The following is a 17,285-nucleotide window of genomic DNA, read 5'->3' on the forward strand; positions in this document are numbered from 1 at the left end:
TGGTACGCAGCGGGATGCGAATTTTTCCATGCAAGGCACCCTATTGGCTTAGGAAAGCGACGTGTAAGATGGTCGAATGCAGCCTCGTCTCGAGTTGTCAGCTTTTTACAAGTACTCCCGTAGCCACCTCAGACATGTTTCTGGGTACTACGACTCCTGGCATGCGTGTTCAACTCTAGTAGGATTCGAAGGCGCGTACGCAACGACAGGGTTTGGTTCGATTCTTACAATAGCAACATTATGTGAACACTCTACGTGGATGAGGATCCCCTTAACGAGATGTTTCAAGACAGCAACCTACGCGGCCAGTATTATCTGGTTCAACATTGATATCCATTAAACATAGAATACATCCCGTTTAAGCATATCCAGCCAAGCGAGAGAGCCCAAGGCCCCTTATTCCCATAGTCTTCACACATCAGTCGTTACGCAGACCTCCAGTAACTTATTGCCCAACTCCACGCAATGACGCTGTCCTACCCTAGCTGCCTCAATTTACTCAAAATTAGATGCCGGCCATTGAAGGTGCTCTTGCCAGGATTCTGGTATTGATTCCTGAACCGACTTCAGAATGTATCTGGCCCATCCATTGATGAACCAGGTGTCGTTTGGATCTTCGGCTTCTCCCCAAGACATGATCACGCAATAGTGTGCCAATATGACCATGGCCGCGGGTTGTTTCTCGCCAAGTAGGTCCAGAAACTTCGGCGGCAGATTGATGGGCCAAACGAACGCCGTCAACAGCGAAGAATCGCCTCGGCCTTTCAACACAGAAGCCTGGATAAATGTGCTGAGCAACGAATGGATCGCGAGATCGAGAGCATGAGCTGTCTCCTTATCATGCTCTGGCAAGCTGCAGATCCGAAATAGCTTCGTGATCTGGTCGGTGTCTACCACCGTATAAGCGGCTGTGGTCTCATTGTAAGACAGCTCGTCCAGCAGTGGCTTCAAAAAGCTGCATCGAATTGTTTCGGAATGCATGTCCAGAACGATATTGGCACCCCTCAGAAGGTAGAACCAGTGCACGACATTAGTGTTGAAGTCTTTCGGCTTGTCTTTTGCGTCGGATGCGAATGCAAGCACGATGAGGAGGCAGGAAAAGGCGAAAAGAGCGTGACAGTTGGTTTCGTCCACGTGAGCGAGAGTATCTTGAAAGTCCTTCAGGCCAATGGCTTGATGCGTGGTCCCGATTAAATCGTACTCTGCTTTCTTTTCTGGGTGGATATAGCCCAGATGAAAAGCAGCGACGGCTAGAATTCCGCGAAGAAGAAAGTTGTGTTTGAAGCCTAGCTTGACTGCATATACCTGCCATAATGCTAGAGCTTCGGGGGTATGAGAACTGGCAAGATTGGGTGCCACCCAGGAGGTAAAATGATGCATGAGTCGGAGATTCGTGATGTCGAGATCGGTGGTCTTCTGATTACTGACCAAGTCAGGTTGTTGGAATGGGTCGACCACATGCTGTGATGATTTTCGCCTGGCCTCCCCATCGGCTGATCCTGCTCGGTCACTACACTCCGCCTTCGGAACGCTGCCATGGCCGTTGATGTTGGTACTGGGCGACCTGCTCACACCAGGCGACTGCGAGAAGTCGCAAGATATCTGCCGCCGTTCGCAGTTGGAACATATTGGGTGCACTTCATTGCACTATATCACGCATGAGCCAGAGACGATGGAGTTTGCCAGAGGGGGACCAACCTTGATTCGTCGCACTTTACACTGGGAGCACCCATTCTTACTTTTGGTGTGCGACCGCCGTTGATTCTTGGGCGGCATGAGAGACGATGATAACCGAAAAGAGCCGAGCGCAATACGGCATGAAGCTATCCAAGCATATCTGTGTGAGGGTGCTGTAGTGTTCGACAGAGCGTAAAGGCTCGTATATCGTATTCGTATTTCGAACAATCTGGCGTTGAATCGGGATATTGGACAATCCACACGAAACACTTTATTCGAAGCACGTCTGCCCAAGTATCATTGCCAGTCACTCTGCAACGGGATGCGCCAGAATTCCGTCAAACGGACACGTTTAGCAATAAGAACACTGGTTGTTGTGGCTGCAAATGACGAGCGGCAATTGAGCACTATTGTTATTATTATTTTTAGGGTGCACAATTTTTGTTGTTTGTCGGTCCGGGGAGCCCGTGGCCTAGACAAGCTTGGGGCAGGGGCCAATATTGTCCCAGTTCAGTACCCGACATAGTATTGCGGCTTGTGAGCACGAAGCAGTCGAGGTTCCATGTGCAAAATTAAGGTATATTTGATTGTGGCGATAAATGTCATGCGACTACTAGAATGGCGTAATTCCAGCAAGATACCCTTGTTACACTCAGACCTCAGATCTTTCGCTACATCCTACCAGTTCCGGGGTCTTCGTGCTTTATTTTCACGTTGGCGTTTTTCCTTCAGGACGGTCCGCCGCCTTGTCTTCCATGATCGGTTGTTGTCGCCTCGATTTTCCCAAAACTTCTTCTCGAATGCGCTCTGTTTGTGCGAGGGCGTGGCGCTTGGTCCTTTGCTTTGCTCATTTCGCTCATGGGAAGCGGCCCGTGTGTCTGCTCTGTCATCGTCCACCTCTTCCTCATCACCTGGCAAGCCGGAACTTCCATAGCTATTGAAACGACTTGGATGTGCTGAATCTGGTGTGGGAGCTGCACTTCGTAGACCTCGGGTTCGAAAATCTTGAGAGCTGAATGGCGTCAAAGGAGCGGTCATCTCGCCCTCGTCTTCCTCGTCGTCGTCATCTTCCGATTGGAAGAACGCAAATGATGTTGCTACCTCTAGTGATGGCTTCGCAACGTCTTGTGAGGCTGGCTTGCTTGGTTTCTTGAAGAGCGCTTCGAGTGGATGAACCTCGGTGTTGACAGACTGGTTTCGGGTTTCAGACGTACTGGTGTCTTGTTCATCTGAGGCTTCTTCGGATGTTTCTGTATCAGAATCTGACTCGGAAGACGAGCCAGAACTGCTTGTATTATCGTCCAACTGGTTGGCTGCTGGTCCAGGTTCTCTATCCTCATCGCTATCTGTAAGTGAATCTTCCTCTGATCCTGATGTGGACGTGTCCGACGAAGCCAGCTCTTGAACGTTCGTGGGTTTTGGCCTGGTAGGTGCATCCTGTAGCGCACGTCGCTGCCGTGATACTCGATCGCTTTCGGGCTCGATTATCTGACCATCTGCATCGGCCCAACCTTGACCCTCGACATACTCCAGGTTGTTCTTAATCCCTAGACCAACATTCTGTCTGAGGAAGGACGGCTGCGCTGTAGATCTTTTAAACTCATGGACCACATGGTCATCTTCTTTCTGCTTGGACTTGGTTCTTTGCTTCTTCTCTTTCTCCACATTTTCCTTCTTGTTTGGAGGCACAATGGTGCGGAACAGTAGCTCGTCCTTGTCTGAATACTTCGATTTTGAAGAGCTAGATTTGCTCTTTTTGCTGGCTGTGGACGGGTATGCCTCGGTCCAGCCACGTTTCACCTTGCGATCCGTAGGTAATTCATGCCCTGCGATGACATTGCGTTCCTTCTTGGACTTCTTCACTTTCTTTCCCGGCGCTTGCTTGGGTGCCTGCTCGGTACTATCTTCTTCGCGCAGGCGCTTCTTCGGCCGAGCCTCTTCGACCATGACCTTCTTGCCTTTCAAGATAGCGCCGTTGACTCTGTTCTTGACTTTCTCAGCTTCCATCGCAGGGAGCTCAAGATAGCCGTAGTTATTTTCGGGGAATGTTTGGATAGTGTGGTAGGAAACGTTCGAGACCGAGTTGATGAGTTTGGGCCCTACAACTGCGGCGAGCAAGTCGGGGGTTAGAGGAGTAATGTGTAATCGCATCGAAGGCGCCGTCATCTGAGCATGTTGTAATTGCGTCTACTCGTAAATGGGCCAGCAGGGCGACTGTCAAATGCACGACCTTTGAGCACACATGCAAAACGCAGATCTTCTGTTGATAGGATTGTCATGGAATTTTCGCAGATGGCGCCGTTCTAGGCGGGAGGGGGTCCTGTTTAGCGGGTGCCACAAGCGAGCAGAAACTCGCCAGGCGCACCAAGCTTAGGCGCGGACAAGGCTGGTTGAGCCTAACTTGATAATTACTAGGCCACGTACAGGGGACAGAGGTACCTGGCTACCACCTCGCCTTAGGTATAACTGCGCCCAAGTACAAAATTATGCTCCGTGCGACGCGGGGCATTCGATGCCCACTCAGCAGGGAACCGGGCAGTGGCGGCATCGCTCGCAGCCAAACAGCTGGCAGCCACAGGCGGAAGAGGGCATAATCTCAAGCACTAGCCACAGGCCTGCCGTATCGTTATCGTTGCCGAAGACATCACCACCACCATCTCCTCCTCCTCCACCACTTCTTTTTCCCTCCCACCTGATCCATACCGAACCGCACTTGTTATCCTCTAGCATCACCCTGCATAGCTTAAGGTTATTCCGGGTGCAGTAAACTTGGCGGCCTACCACGGGCTGATCCTGTCTTGCGCATTGCATTGCGTCTATCGGGCATCGACTTCTATCCAACGTGCCTGTCGAATATCCTGTTATGCGAGCATCACTCCACACAATCGACTTATCTCATTCTCTTCTTCTATCTTCAAAGCTCTGGCCCCGTGTAAACATTCCTCGTCAACGACCAATCGCCCAATAAACCCTGTCACATCAATCCCAGAACAGTCATCTTTACGTGGCTGCGCCAACTACCCACGTATCTGACCGAATCTTATTCCGGCCGGTCTTAGCAGAATACCGTCCAAAATTACACACTGGCCATAAGATGTGGCGATAACTACGCAATAAGGGTGTGGACAAGTAGCAGGAGGCTGAAATCACACTCCCCAGCGGCGCAGCCAGGATGGGTAATTCTCAAACAAAGGAAGCACGTGGGCAGGGTTCTGCCAGCTCTCGGATCAACGGCAGCTCGAGCCCAACTTCACGGCAGGAATCACAGGCGAACGGCACTGAGATCCCAATCCGCCCGTATTCGTCTTCTCGACAAACACGACCAGGTCGACACGATTTCTCGTTTCTCGGAATAGGCGGAAGCAATGACCAAGATGCTTCATCCCTCGAAGCAAGGAGAGAAACCAAGGTGGAAAGGGAGGCAAGGAAGGCCGAGAAGGAGAGAGCTACGAGACTGAAGGAACGAGAGCGCAGCATGAAAGAAGAGAACGTCGATGGAGGTTATCTCGTCACACAAGGTGTTTATGTTGGCACTGAGGACTTTAATAAAGGGATTGTGCGCCAACTCATGGTAAGTGATGTTCGGAACAGGCGGCGGTTACATGCTAACGCGAATACAGATTGAACGCAGACTGGCACCTTTCTGGAGAGGTTTGAATGACTTTTCAGAGTCCTGGGCAGAGCATCAACTCATGGCCGCTGCTCGCGGCATGGCAATTCCTCCAGCCGACGAGGTGCCTCCGGAATTGGAATACCAATTAGCCAAAAGAATTACAGCCGATAAAACTACTCAATCGGCCCTGAAGAATCTTACAATACCAATTGGTGGCCGGTCGCATTCATTTCAGTCAGATAGCTCGGCTCCGCTATCACCCGCCATGAACTCGCTACCCTTACCATCTCCAAGTTCACCACCTCCTACAAGCTTGTCGGGAACCAATATACTAAGCCGAACTCGAGCGAAGACGTTAGCTTCGCTGACAACTTCATCTCGTGGCAACTCCCAGGCTGATATGACTCCAAGAGAGTTTCAGCTGCCTCCGGATCCGTTTGTCAATGGGCAACCGATCGAGGTCTACCTCTACAAGGATGCATCAGAATGTCCGATTTGCTTTTTATATTATCCTCCGTATCTCAACACTACCAGATGTTGCGAGCAACCAATCTGCTCGGAATGTTTTGTGCAGATCAAAAGGCCAGACCCCCATCCTCCGGAACATGAACAGCCAGATCCAAATGCGCCCCCGGTGTCTGAGGCAGAACGTGAAGCACAAGCGGAAGGCTTACTTGTTTCTGAGATAGCGACCTGCCCATACTGCAAGACCCCCGACTTCGGTATTACATACACAGCGCCACCTTTCCGTAGAGGCCTCACTTATGGGGTTGGGTCTCAGCCATACCAGGTGATGTCAGCAAGGTCATCTCAGACCTCGATATCCTCGGGCGCAGTATCTCCAGGTCCTGGTCGGCGACGGGGAACCTCCCTATCGGCCAATGCGCCAGAAGTGATCACCACTGACAAGATCCGACCTGATTGGGCCACCAAATTAGCGGCAGCTCGCGCTCATGCAGCTCGCCGCTCAGCAGCAGCTACAGCTCTTCACACAGCGGCCTACTTGATGAACGGGCAAACTGCCGATTCTCGATCCTTTTCAGGATTCAGCCGCCGAAACATGCTTAGGCGATCTACTCTCGATAATGCGGACAGCAACACGAACTCGAGCTTGAGTGCTCTGGCCATACTGGCAGAACGCCATGCCGCACGCCAGCAGGAAGCGGAGACCAGAGAAGGTCGTGCAAACGCCGCCTTGCCTCCTCCACGAGGAAGTAGCTCTCGAAGAAGCCGAATGGATGACCTTGAAGACATGATGATGATGGAAGCCATAAGGTTAAGTCTGGCTTCGGAGGAAGAACGTCGCAGAAAAGAAGAAAAAGAGGCTCGTAAGGAATCGAAGCGAAAAGAAAAGGAGGCCAGGAAGGCGGAAAAGGCTGCACGGAAGAACAGCCTGTTCACGCTTAATTCGAACACCAGTACTCCTGACGCTTCTAGCATGGAACGATCCCGTAGCAATTTGTCTCTCGGCGCAGATGATGACTCCATCTCAGGTAAAGGCAAAGGAGTTGAGCGTAACGGTGCTTCGTCTCCAGATGGCGCAAAGGTCGAAGATGAAGCGCCACGACCATCCTACATCCCAGCTTTGTCACTTTCGGGCACTAGTCAAGAATCCGTCGCATCATCCATTCCAATTCCAACGGCATCCGAACCGTTCCGTCGATCGCATCTTCGACAAATGTCAAATGCATCATCGGCTTCGTCGTCATTTGTTGAGCCAGGAGCTGCAGCCACATTTTCGGGTTCTGGAACACCGCCACCAGGAAGCTTGGAACCCATGTTCAACTTCAGAAGCCTTGCCGCTATGATCGGCCAAGAGGACAAGGGAGAAACCAGCAGTCACGTTGAGCATGCTGAGACACCTTCTCCAGCCGAGGCTGAACATGCGCGAGACCAGTCTCCCCTGATTAAGGAAGTAGAGCAATCAAATGTCGGGGATATGAGTCCGTCTAGGTCCTCAGTCTCTGATTCCAGGAAAGGGTCAGATGATGACTCCGGGCTGAAGAAGGAGGGGCATGCTGTCGAGACGTCTGCTACTGTATCAGATGTATGAGATTTCCTTCAAAAGGATGAATCCTCTGGGCACAACTTCAGAGATATGTCAGGATATGATATGAGGCGTTCGGAGCGATTGCCTAACGAGTCATCGCGGACAGGGAGAAAAAGTGTATGGAATCGTTTTGGAACTGATCACAATCGTTGCGAGCATAGAATGTTGGAACTTTGAAACGATGTACATGAAGCTGGAGTGGTTTTATGGTCACTCACTACCTCATCTTTAGGAGTCGAGGAAGGGTATTTGTTACGAGGCCATATATAGGTACTTCTGGCTGGCGTGCAGCTTTTCAAATATATAGAGATTTTATATCTTTACTGGTTGTGTCGTGATGGCATTGTTAGGACTTACTCCGTACGTAGGTGCTTATACTCCATATGTTGGATCTCTTGGTGTCTCGAAGCAAATGCATCCATATTCGGCCATGATTGGTTCATTACGACGCGACACTTGATTTCCCAAAGGAAGATTGCGTTGGCGACCAAAACCACGACGTTCGCCTTTGAACCTAATAATACCGAGACCTTCGAATATCTAGCCCCTTGCTACTCGATTTCTTTGGTGGAAAGTTCGAACTGTTGATCGAGAGAAGTGCTGCTACTGTTCACTGTATTGCAGTTGACGACATCACCTTGTATGAACTGTGGCCCCAATACGAGCTGCGCAGATGGTGCTTCACTGTCAATAGCAGCAACAAGGCCAAAAGTTCAGACACCTCCGTCCTTCTCGTCCACTGTTTCCCTCCAGAATCAATACAGCATTCACTCTTTCACACCATGGCTCCAGACCTCAACTCTATTCCACGATCACCCCGCAACGGTCCCAACCCTCAGCACACCGTCCATCCACCGTCCTCGCAATCCGCCTCCCGACGAACGTCAACCCAGATGCCACCTCCTCCCCTTCCACGAAGCGAGAGCAGTCTTCCTAGTTCTCCTCGACCCGCTCAAGCTACAATGATAGACAATACGGGGGTTGGCATTGGACCAGGTAGGTCTACCATGCCTTTTGAATATGAGATCACACGCCTGACAAGAAGATGACCAGGACCGATTAGGCATCCGAGGCCGTTGACCGCGGCAGAACTGCACCTGGAACTAGAAAAGGAGCAAGAGAGTATTGTACAGTCTCCCCCCTCCCCGTGGCCTCAGAGGGACCTGAATCTAACGAGAGGTTCCGTCAGGTCAACCGCCTCACCCGTGAGCTCTCGGCCCTGAGAGCACAAACCGCGTCGGTCGCCTCCACCACTTCCAGCACGTCAGACCACTTCTTCTCTTCCAGTGACCCGTACACATCCACTGGCACAGGGACGACCATCATCCCTACGACAACGCGCCGGCACAGGAGCAGTTCCAACCTCTCCGCTCGATCTGCCAGGAGTATCCGTGACAACCTCGCCAGTGCAGGACATACCAGTGTCTCCGGCGTCGCAGCCCCGCGAGATCAGAGCAGCCGCCCGAGCATGGAACTGACGCGTGAACGTCCCGACATGAGCCGGCAGAACAGCATGAGCACGAGCGTGTCGGGTCTGGGCATGGGTTTCAGGAGCAGCAGTATGACGGGTAGTCCCCATCTGACGCAGCAGGGTGTCGGTTCGAACATGAGCCCGTACTCCGCCGCTGGTGGTGGCTATCCTCACCGTAGCAGCGTTTCTAGCAATAACCAGGCTGCCATCGCCACCAGCGTCGTGGGAAGCGAAGCAGGTACCGGCCACCCTCGGAGCCCCAGTGCAACGAATACCGGTGGCGGATCCAGCGCCGCGGCGGCAATGAGATACGAAGAAGCCGCACTCCAACGCGCCGAGTTGGAAGCGGTGAAACGGGAGAACGAGATTCTGAGGGCGAGGGTTAAGGAGCTCGAGAAGAGTTTGAGCAAAGTCAACGAGTCGACGAGCGAGGCTGTTGGTCCAGCGGCCAGAAGTACACCGACGCCATCAGCCCCGGCACCCTGACGTGACAAAGACAAAGCACTTGGTGGTCGAGAATGTCTTTGCCTCTTCCTACTCAGGCGAGGCTATGATCATCGGCGCACACCTTTGCAGCAGAGACAAATCAGGGTCAGGATCAGGACTTGGAACTCTCGGAGCCAGAGAATGAAAAAAGGAATTTGATGAGAAAAACGAACGAGGGAACGACACAATTGACCACGAAAGAATTGGATGAATCAAAGATTAAAAGAGACGAAGCCACGAACTGGATTGAATTGAATTGCGATGCGACGGGACGCAATGGCGTTGGTGTTCCTGATTGGGAGAATGAAGAAAAAGGAGAACAAAAAGAGAAAACAATCTTAGGTACACAAGGTAGGTAGGCAATGAACCATGCACGGTGTTACGGGGTGCTTGTTTTCGTATTGTTTTGTCCCGGGGAGGGTTGCAGATCAAGGGGTGGGAGGAAGTACTTCGTTCTGGAAGGAGATGACTCCAAAGGATAGCCTTGAGATTTCAAATAGATGAAAGAAAATTGAAACGAAATCGATCGTTAGGAAGACCAAGATCTGTGATTGACATTTGAAGACTCTGTCACCACCAACAAGACTCCATTGCATGACATTCCGTTAGACATGTGCCTTTGTGTCTTGTGACTCTGGTAGAAATCGACCCCGGCGTCTATTTAGCCCTGGGTTCGCGCTCTGATGCCCCTCGGTGCGAGTGACACCGTCTCCTGGTCACCACCATGAATTTTTGAATTCCCAGTTCCCCCTGACCCATGATCTGCTGTGTCTGTCCAGAAGAGTCGCCACCATCTTCGATGGCCTGGGCAAGCGAGAATCCATCTTGGTTCACAATCCACGATTCGTTTAGCACCCACGACTTGGGAGGTTCGTCAGTAGTGGGCAGGTCGATGATTTGTAGCCTCTGTATGCGTCCGGGTGCCATAATTTGGACGACGCATGAGCCTCGCTGTTGACAATGGAAAGACACGACCTCGATGGCTAGTAGTAGAGTCTTGATGCCCACGTGCCACGCGTAACGCTTCGACGAGCTGACGATGTCGGCTCAAGGAAATCGGACTCGGATTGTCCAGAGGCGCTCTTTCTCGAATTTGGTACCAAGATCTTGCGAACCAGGGGGTCCCGGGTTCCGTCTTGAAGTCCAGTTTATTATGACAGTGAGGGGGGGTGGTTTCCGGCAGGTCCCTAAGACAATGTCGAGAGAATCAAGTTCGTATCATGGTTATCAGCATTAGTTTTTGTTTAAATCTTTTCTTTCTTGTCGAGTTTCTTTCTTTTTCATTTCAACTCCAGGAGCCTCGGTTCTCTCGTTGCATTCTTTGCCTTTTCACTCGCCTGCTCACCACTCTGGACCACCTTGTCTTTCACGTCCTTGGCCGCGGCTTTCCCCTCGCTCACGGCCTGCTTGACGTTCCGCTCGACCTCCTTTGCCGTGTCCTTGGCCCGGGCCTCGAGGTCCTGAGCGGTCTGACTCGACCTGATCTTGGCCCAGCCTGCCGCGATCTTGTCTTCCCACTCCCCACGCTTGGCCGCCCAGTCGGTCGTCTGCAGGTTGCGCACGATCGTCTCGACCTCGGTGTTCCAGTGGTCCTTGAGCTCTTCGACCAACCCCGCCTTCCGAACTTCGTACGCCGGCGGGTCGGGCAGCGGAGGCAGAGGGTCGACGGCCGAGTTGAGTAACGTCGCTTGTTGTTTGAGGAGTGTACGTTGCGCGTGTCTGTTGGTCCGGTGCACGTATAATGACATGTAAAGGACTGAGTAAGTTAGGGTAAGTCCACCCAGCTAAAGCAGAGAATTAGTACCATAGCACGAGGAGCGGCAGGATGACTTAGAGAAAGGGAAAACTCACGAAACCTGTTGTGAAACCCATATTTGCTGACTTCAGGGACAAGGTGGTGTGTATAACTGTTGGAGCCGGCCGTACACAAAGCTTGATATTACTCTGCAAAGAGCTCGAGATAGGCCGACGTGGAGGTCTTAGGAAGACTGCGGGTGAGTAATGAGGTGAGATAATTTGGTTAAAGTGGTATTTGATTGAAGAAGAGAGGTGTCTTGCCCGAGAGGCGTCTTGTATCCGAACAAGGGAAGCTTCAAAGCATCGAAAAGTTTCCGGACTTCAGGTGGGTGGGTACTCCGCCGGACTATCTACGGTGGACCAGGACGTCAGTTCGTAGATCATACACTCCGTATATCCGCCTTCCTACCACTGTCTACTCTGAAATCCGACAAGATATGTTGTGGTTACAAAAAACATGTAGTCGTAAGTGCGTTATTCTTGGAGCTTATGGATGCTACATATCAGTGCTGCATAGCTACCTCGTGTGCCGGCTCTCAAAGGGAAGATAATCCCCTTCCGGGTGTCATGTCTTTCCTATCAATCGAGGCCCTTCTTCCTCCATTGACCCCACCGTCACCATGGTAGGCATCGCCCTTTTCTCGAATCCAGCCCACAATCCGAAGTCCATCTTAAGCCCTATTGCCTGGCATGTTTGAGAGCGCAATATCCTGGGTCGAGGCTCGTGACGTTGGAGGCGAACCTGCTAGTTGTTCGTCCCATTTCACCGCTCTCACGGACGCTTCGTGTTCACGCAGACGCTTGTTCCGTGCAGAACGACGCCAGAAGAAGAACAAGAGGATGCCAGCAATGGAGCCTACCCCTGCAACAACGCCAACCACAATGCCTGCAATGGCGCCTCCCGAGAGACCTGGCGAGGATGATCTCGAGCTCTGCGAAGGGGCCGGTGCCGTGGCGCTCGCTCCCGCGGCTGTGCCTGAGGCGCTGGAGCTCGGCTCGGTGATGTTGAAGTCCTCGATTGTGGCGTTGAAGCACGGCACCTGGTAGGTGAATTGGCTGGTTGGGATGTAAGTTATGTCTGAACAGGCGTAAAATGTCTCATTCTTATCAGTGTCGAAGTCGGAAACGTATTTGATCTGCAGCGTGGCATTTGACCCGGTCTCGACGTCGGCGGGTGGGTTCACAATGGGGAAGCACTGGTGTCCTTCATCCAATTCTGGTATCCTCATTGGAGCGATGATCGTTTGGAAATCGTCGTTGGAGGTGGGATCTACATTCACCCGTCAGCCTCAGTGCTCAGACATGTTTGGTTCTTTATGTCTTACTGTTGCTGTAGGATATGGCGACTTGGACCGACCAGGATTCATCCTGTGCTACAAGAGCAACCTGGCCATTGACTGCAAGAATTTTAGCACAGGAACTTAACAGCCCACACAAACATACGTAGTGGAAACTGGGTCCTGTTGGTCACCCCCGCCACTGAACCACAGGGTGCAGTATTGTCTTGAGCAGCTCCCCATACGCGGTCAGGTGGCCACATAAATGCAACCGGTCCCATCGTTTTGGAATAGTCTTCGCCATGTTGCGCCTGGGCGAGGGCAATGATGCAAGCGCCCAAAGAGAGAAGGTTCAATCCGCCCTTCATGCTGAAAGCCCGTTGTCGAAGTACAGCGAGGGATACAATGATGTTGGGGAAGGGAATCAGCAGCAATCCTTTCTGTTATTAACAATGCAGATTTGCCTTTTGAGGAGGCGGGGGTGTGGTTTGGATGCCGTCTTATACTTGCAAGCAGGGTGGGAAGTATATCACGAGCTACATCCACATGAAGAACACACTAGGTTGCAGTTCGTGGCATTCTTGTCCAGGCAAAGCCATGCCCGCTACTTCCGATGTCGCCACGGCAGCTTTGAACTTTCGCTAACTCTGTCAAACGCATCCTCCCAGTGGTGTGAGTCACAGCATTCCCTTCGTTAGGAAGTTCTTGACGCAGAGGGGTTGGTCCACAGAAGCAGTCGGCGCACCACCACCACGTCGTAGGGGAGGGAGGCCGTTCTCGGAATCTAATCTGATTAGATCCCCTCTCCTTGGCGTGGCTACTAATTCTTTTGAGCTGACAGAATTGTTTTGGGCCGATAATGTGCGAGATTTGGAAAGAAATGGTAACGTCAGACGAAAGAATTACATGATCAGATAAGATAATTCGCGCACTCCCAAGACAAACCGGTCGATGCCAGGCGTTGACTATTGACCCTGGCAAGCTCCACCTCAAGGGCAAAATACTTGGGGGAGCGGCAGAGAATCCTCAAGGTCCCTGCTCGCGTGGTGACCACGAGCAGATGCCGACTTTCGAGAATCCTCGATGTCCAGAGCACGAGTGGGACGCCAGTTGAACCCAATGCGAGCATCGGACAGAAAACATGTTCGGCAACAGTGTGGTTCATGCGCCACGTTGCAAGGGTGTGACGGGCCTTTGATTTGGCCTTGACTGAGTATATGAACCGGCGGGCGTTCCTCGCGGGTTCTTGTCTTTTTCTACAACCGTTGCCATCGACTATTTGGGTTCTCCTGCGTCTCAAGCTTACCTTTTCTCACCCACACACTGCCCCGACACTCGCTCAAGATGCGTGCTTCCATGCTGGTTTTCGCGTTCGCCGCAATCATCTACCCTGCCCTTGCCTTTATTTACCCAGAAGCTGTGCCTCTGCACCGTCGACAAGCCCCGGGAACTCCAGAGTATGACTGTCACGCCGATTGTGGTAGGTGTTCAGGTTCCAATGTTGTCGGCAAGACAATCTCAAAAGCCAGGCTGATTCGTTGGTTACAGGAGCCGTGATCGTTGATGGCCGAACCCAAGGCTATTGCAATTCAACCAACTTCACGACTTCACTGAACGATTGCCTTGACTGTGCACTCCAATTCAACATCTGGCAGTACTATGGCAACAGCGTCGCGCAGGCGGCTCAGGGCTGCGGACTCGACGCGACACCGGTCCCCGCCAACGCGACCTCCGCGGCGAACGGCACCTCTTCTTCAACCACCACAGCTTCCGCCACGGATTCTGCGAGTCCATCTGAGACGGCCCAGGGAACAGCTGCCAGCTCGTCCGCTGGTTCGGGTGCAACGGCAGGGTCCTCAACCGCCGCATCTGGTAGCTCCGGAGTATGTCACATCACACACCGAGATCAGAGTTTCTGCTAACCCCGAGCGTTCGCCTCGTCAGAGTGCCACAGCTGCTTCGTCTGGTGCTGCAGCGTCAGCGACTTCTGGCAACGCAGGAAGTCGTGCAGTTCTGACCGGTGGGCTGGCCATGATTCCCCTCGCTGCAGCGATCGCGGACTTTGTATAAATGTCACGGGAAAGGACCTGAATTTGTGCCTCTGGTGGTAGATTGGACAGTGATGAGGGTTGGGAAAAAAATTAGTCGCACCGGAATGGTGGAGGCGGTCATCATGTAACATAGGACACAAGGCAGGGCTGTTTGATATCGGAAGTGGTTGTCGGCCAATGAAGCATCAAGGTGATATCCATGTCCAGGACGACGGCATCTGCTACTGTGTGTACTCCGTAGCTCCTTGCGAGTTTCCTCACCTAGAACCCCTGGCCCGCCTGGTTTGTGAGAGGCAATCTTTCCCACGCTATCGTAGTCCTTGGTCGATCGCGACATGTGCTGAGATGGGTGGGTAGGAATGACGGGAACGAGAGTACGGGTCAGGGAGGGTCATGGTCTTGCCTTTGGCGATTAAGGCGGTGGCACCGAATACAGCCCGAACAGCAACATAACCCCATCCGGGAACTATACGTACTGTACAGAGAAAAGGTAGATGGTACCAGAACTAGGGTGGTGGATCATATAATAAATCACATGTACAAGCATATGACCTTCAACGGGACCACACGTCGAGTGTTACGATGAGACGGACGCGTTGGCCGCCCTTTTATCGATTCCAAAACATGATCCCCTTACTATGGGAAGACTCATCCAGGTGTGTACGACAAGTTCCCCTGTCCTCGCGGCGCTCTACGACTCTTTCCTGGAATCATTGCTCCCTAGCTCCTCCGTTGATCTTTGGACGCTCAGCCCCGGACATTGTCAGGGAAGGCACTAGGCGGTTTGTTCAACGTGTCGAACTGTCACTTGATGCTTCGCGTGCAGCTCTTCCGCAGGGGCATCGACCCGATAGTTCATCGTGGCACGCAGACCTCCCAGGAACCAAGAGGCCAAGAAGCCACACACCCCGAATGGCGCCGCGATGATGAAGACGGTCCTGAAGGAATCGGCTTGAGCTTGCAAGAGAGCCGCCGTGGCGGCCTGGATGACGACCGGCGTGATCCCGGGCACGTCCTGCAACGCCGTCGCATCATTCTGTAGGAACGCCGCGGTGAAGGCCGGCAGCGACTCCGGCAGGAGGCCGGCGGTGACGGCAGCCCTTGCGACGTAGGCGGGAATCTTGGAGCCGAGGCGGCTTCGCACGGCCGCCGAGTAGACGGCGGTGAAGGCTGATGCGGACAGTCCGCGCGCCGAGGCGACGAGCGCCGTGGAAGTGGCGAGCAGGTGATGCGGAGTGCAGAGCTGGGTGGCCGCCAGGGTCAGAATCAAAGTCCCACCGGATCCCAGGCCTGTCAAGGCGGCCATGGCGATCGAGGTGGTGGAGTCCTTTGGCTGGATGGTTGCAAATCCGACCGTTCCACCCGTCAACAGTACAAAGCTCAACCCCATGGGCCCGCGAATGGTCCTGAGCTTGGTGCTGGCATAGCCCGTCGAGAGGCATCCGAAAATGATACCGACCCAGTATGCCTCCTGGCGAGCCGCCAACAGCATGGGGGTCTGCTCGAAAAGTGCGAGTGTGCTGGTGGGGAAGAAGGGAGTTCAGTAAGTGCTACCTCGTGTGGCCGTGACCAAGCAGGAGAACGGGTTGCCACTTACAGTGCCGGGAAGAATATCAGGTAAGAGAAACCGACGAGAGCTTCGACGACTATGAGGAAGATGCAGACGATCATGGTCCGACCGTTTCGACCACGGAAAAGTTCGTGGTTGACGAAACCTGTCTGAGTGCCATATCGCTCGTACAGCCCGAAGGCGACGAGAGTCACTCCCCCGACAATCATCGTGACCAGGACTCTAGAGTTGGACCATGGATATAGACCGCCTCCGAGATTCAAACCGGCAATCACCAGCGACATGCCCAGGGCGAGAATGGAGCAACCTACCAGGTCGACTCGGCCCACCTTTTGCAGGAAGGAAAGATGGCCGAAGCGACCCTTTCGCTTCAGAGGGCGGTATCCGAACAACAATCCTGCGGCACTCAGTGCCCAGAGGCCTGTCTGGACCCACTGCTTTCGAGTTAACCGGAGAAAGATCCAGACACAGGTACAGAGTAATTCACGCACATAAAAGTTCCGCCAGCCTTTGGCTCGATCGTTGATAGAAAACAAGCCCATGACCACGGGAGCCATCATTCCACCTAAGCAAGCCCCGACATTCATGGCAGCCTGTGTCACTAACGAAATAGACATTCAGTATGCAACGTTCCCAACTTGGCCTTGAGGCAGCCACTTACTTGGTCTCCATCTCCGGGGAAGAATCTCACTCGGGACCACGTACGCCAGAGGCACCGCGGCCATGCCGACTCCGATCAGGCTTTGGGCTGCGATCACCTGGTATATGGTGGCCGACCGGGGGGCTATGGCCGATCCTACGAAAGCGACCGCGCAGGAAGCTATGAGGATTGATTTCCGAGCCTGGAAAGTGTCGGACGCAGAGGATACCACGGGCGCGAGGACAGTCTGCACGAGACTGAGGGCAACGGGAATCCATGTTTGCACCGCGGCAGCATCGAAGTCTGCCCCGATGTAGCCAAGCTGTGCCAGAGAGCCATCCACGTCAGCAAATTCCACCCTCAACGTTGAGGCTCGGACGACACTCGTCTCATCTTACAAATGAAGGAGGGCCTTGAAGCGCAAATACTTGGACCAAGTTCAGGAAGAACAAGGCACCCACAGCCGTCCAGGTTCGCAGATGGAGGGCAGGCTCTTCTTCTGGATTGTCGTAGACCACATTCGGCTCTGCCGCATCCACCTGTTCTTCCGCCGAGCCGTCTGTCTTTTCCATGTGTTGAGTCGAAAATTCGATCTGCGGAGATTCCGCCTTGCGAGACAGCACTTGCTGCGCCTGCATAGCGCCTGAACAAGT

The 17,285-nt window shown here is 53.0% G+C and overlaps 8 protein-coding genes across 9 annotated transcripts; 3 read left to right on the forward strand and 5 right to left on the reverse strand.

Annotated features, from left to right (window-relative positions):
* Positions 1-270: 270 nt before the first annotated feature.
* PV06_09625 (uncharacterized protein) lies at positions 271-2,085 on the reverse strand. The gene is made up of 2 exons (XM_016411083.1): positions 1,699-2,085; positions 271-1,647 (listed from the first exon to the last, which is right to left on the reverse strand). The coding sequence occupies exons 1-2, from the start codon at positions 1,774-1,776 to the stop codon at positions 496-498; spliced, it is 1,230 nt and encodes a 409-aa protein (XP_016258890.1). The 5' UTR covers positions 1,777-2,085; the 3' UTR covers positions 271-495.
* A 170-nt stretch (positions 2,086-2,255) lies between these two features.
* On the reverse strand, positions 2,256-3,948 carry PV06_09626 (uncharacterized protein). The gene has a single exon (XM_016411084.1). The coding sequence runs from the start codon at positions 3,841-3,843 to the stop codon at positions 2,356-2,358; it is 1,488 nt and encodes a 495-aa protein (XP_016258891.1). The 5' UTR covers positions 3,844-3,948; the 3' UTR covers positions 2,256-2,355.
* A 414-nt stretch (positions 3,949-4,362) lies between these two features.
* PV06_09627 (uncharacterized protein) lies at positions 4,363-7,691 on the forward strand. Its single transcript, XM_016411085.1, has 2 exons — positions 4,363-5,248; positions 5,298-7,691. The coding sequence occupies exons 1-2, from the start codon at positions 4,850-4,852 to the stop codon at positions 7,341-7,343; spliced, it is 2,445 nt and encodes an 814-aa protein (XP_016258892.1). The 5' UTR covers positions 4,363-4,849; the 3' UTR covers positions 7,344-7,691.
* Positions 7,692-7,795: 104 nt separating this feature from the next.
* On the forward strand, positions 7,796-9,804 carry PV06_09628 (uncharacterized protein). The gene is made up of 3 exons (XM_016411086.1): positions 7,796-8,336; positions 8,394-8,467; positions 8,530-9,804. The coding sequence occupies exons 1-3, from the start codon at positions 8,123-8,125 to the stop codon at positions 9,295-9,297; spliced, it is 1,056 nt and encodes a 351-aa protein (XP_016258893.1). The 5' UTR covers positions 7,796-8,122; the 3' UTR covers positions 9,298-9,804.
* PV06_09629 (uncharacterized protein) lies at positions 9,635-11,511 on the reverse strand. Its single transcript, XM_016411087.1, has 2 exons — positions 11,149-11,511; positions 9,635-11,081 (listed from the first exon to the last, which is right to left on the reverse strand). Exons 1-2 carry the CDS (start codon positions 11,167-11,169, stop codon positions 10,578-10,580), a joined length of 525 nt encoding a protein of 174 aa, XP_016258894.1. The 5' UTR covers positions 11,170-11,511; the 3' UTR covers positions 9,635-10,577.
* On the reverse strand, positions 11,504-12,933 carry PV06_09630 (uncharacterized protein). The gene is made up of 3 exons (XM_016411088.1): positions 12,538-12,933; positions 12,420-12,491; positions 11,504-12,364 (listed from the first exon to the last, which is right to left on the reverse strand). Exons 1-3 carry the CDS (start codon positions 12,737-12,739, stop codon positions 11,766-11,768), a joined length of 873 nt encoding a protein of 290 aa, XP_016258895.1. The 5' UTR covers positions 12,740-12,933; the 3' UTR covers positions 11,504-11,765.
* A 488-nt stretch (positions 12,934-13,421) lies between these two features.
* Positions 13,422-15,314, forward strand: PV06_09631. 2 transcript variants are annotated; one of them, XM_016411089.1, is made up of 3 exons: positions 13,422-13,851; positions 13,920-14,254; positions 14,316-15,314. In XM_016411089.1, the coding sequence occupies exons 1-3, from the start codon at positions 13,716-13,718 to the stop codon at positions 14,439-14,441; spliced, it is 597 nt and encodes a 198-aa protein (XP_016258896.1). In that variant the 5' UTR covers positions 13,422-13,715; the 3' UTR covers positions 14,442-15,314. The 2 variants fall into 2 exon arrangements, with proteins under 2 accessions (XP_016258896.1, XP_016258897.1); XM_016411090.1 differs by having other exon boundaries at positions 13,920-15,314.
* PV06_09632 (uncharacterized protein) lies at positions 15,198-17,270 on the reverse strand (the record flags this gene model as incomplete). The annotated part of the gene is made up of 5 exons (XM_016411091.1): positions 15,198-15,942; positions 16,020-16,426; positions 16,484-16,593; positions 16,654-16,954; positions 17,031-17,270. The coding sequence occupies 5 exons, from the start codon at positions 17,268-17,270 to the stop codon at positions 15,198-15,200; spliced, it is 1,803 nt and encodes a 600-aa protein (XP_016258898.1).
* Positions 17,271-17,285: the final 15 nt, after the last annotated feature.

This window comes from Exophiala oligosperma (genome assembly GCF_000835515.1).
Source record: "Exophiala oligosperma strain CBS 72588 unplaced genomic scaffold supercont1.10, whole genome shotgun sequence".
Taxonomy (NCBI): domain Eukaryota; kingdom Fungi; phylum Ascomycota; class Eurotiomycetes; order Chaetothyriales; family Herpotrichiellaceae; genus Exophiala; species Exophiala oligosperma.

Coding starts and splice junctions, on each gene's coding strand:
- PV06_09625 (XM_016411083.1), bottom strand. CDS start 1,776: ATGCCGCCCAAGAATCAACGGCGGTCGCACACCAAAAGTAAGAATGGG. Junction 1,648..1,698: donor GTAAAGTGCGACGAATCAAG/GTTGGTCCCCCT, acceptor TGCGTGATATAG/TGCAATGAAGTGCACCCAAT.
- PV06_09626 (XM_016411084.1), bottom strand. CDS start 3,843: ATGACGGCGCCTTCGATGCGATTACACATTACTCCTCTAACCCCCGAC.
- PV06_09627 (XM_016411085.1), top strand. CDS start 4,850: ATGGGTAATTCTCAAACAAAGGAAGCACGTGGGCAGGGTTCTGCCAGC. Junction 5,249..5,297: donor GGATTGTGCGCCAACTCATG/GTAAGTGATGTT, acceptor ACGCGAATACAG/ATTGAACGCAGACTGGCACC.
- PV06_09628 (XM_016411086.1), top strand. CDS start 8,123: ATGGCTCCAGACCTCAACTCTATTCCACGATCACCCCGCAACGGTCCC. Junction 8,337..8,393: donor GGGGGTTGGCATTGGACCAG/GTAGGTCTACCA, acceptor GAAGATGACCAG/GACCGATTAGGCATCCGAGG. Junction 8,468..8,529: donor AAAAGGAGCAAGAGAGTATT/GTACAGTCTCCC, acceptor AGGTTCCGTCAG/GTCAACCGCCTCACCCGTGA.
- PV06_09629 (XM_016411087.1), bottom strand. CDS start 11,169: ATGGGTTTCACAACAGGTTTC. Junction 11,082..11,148: donor TGGGTTTCACAACAGGTTTC/GTGAGTTTTCCC, acceptor TCTCTGCTTTAG/CTGGGTGGACTTACCCTAAC.
- PV06_09630 (XM_016411088.1), bottom strand. CDS start 12,739: ATGAAGGGCGGATTGAACCTTCTCTCTTTGGGCGCTTGCATCATTGCC. Junction 12,492..12,537: donor CAGGACCCAGTTTCCACTAC/GTATGTTTGTGT, acceptor AAATTCTTGCAG/TCAATGGCCAGGTTGCTCTT. Junction 12,365..12,419: donor CGCCATATCCTACAGCAACA/GTAAGACATAAA, acceptor GGGTGAATGTAG/ATCCCACCTCCAACGACGAT.
- PV06_09631 (XM_016411089.1), top strand. CDS start 13,716: ATGCGTGCTTCCATGCTGGTTTTCGCGTTCGCCGCAATCATCTACCCT. Junction 13,852..13,919: donor TGACTGTCACGCCGATTGTG/GTAGGTGTTCAG, acceptor CGTTGGTTACAG/GAGCCGTGATCGTTGATGGC. Junction 14,255..14,315: donor CCGCATCTGGTAGCTCCGGA/GTATGTCACATC, acceptor TCGCCTCGTCAG/AGTGCCACAGCTGCTTCGTC.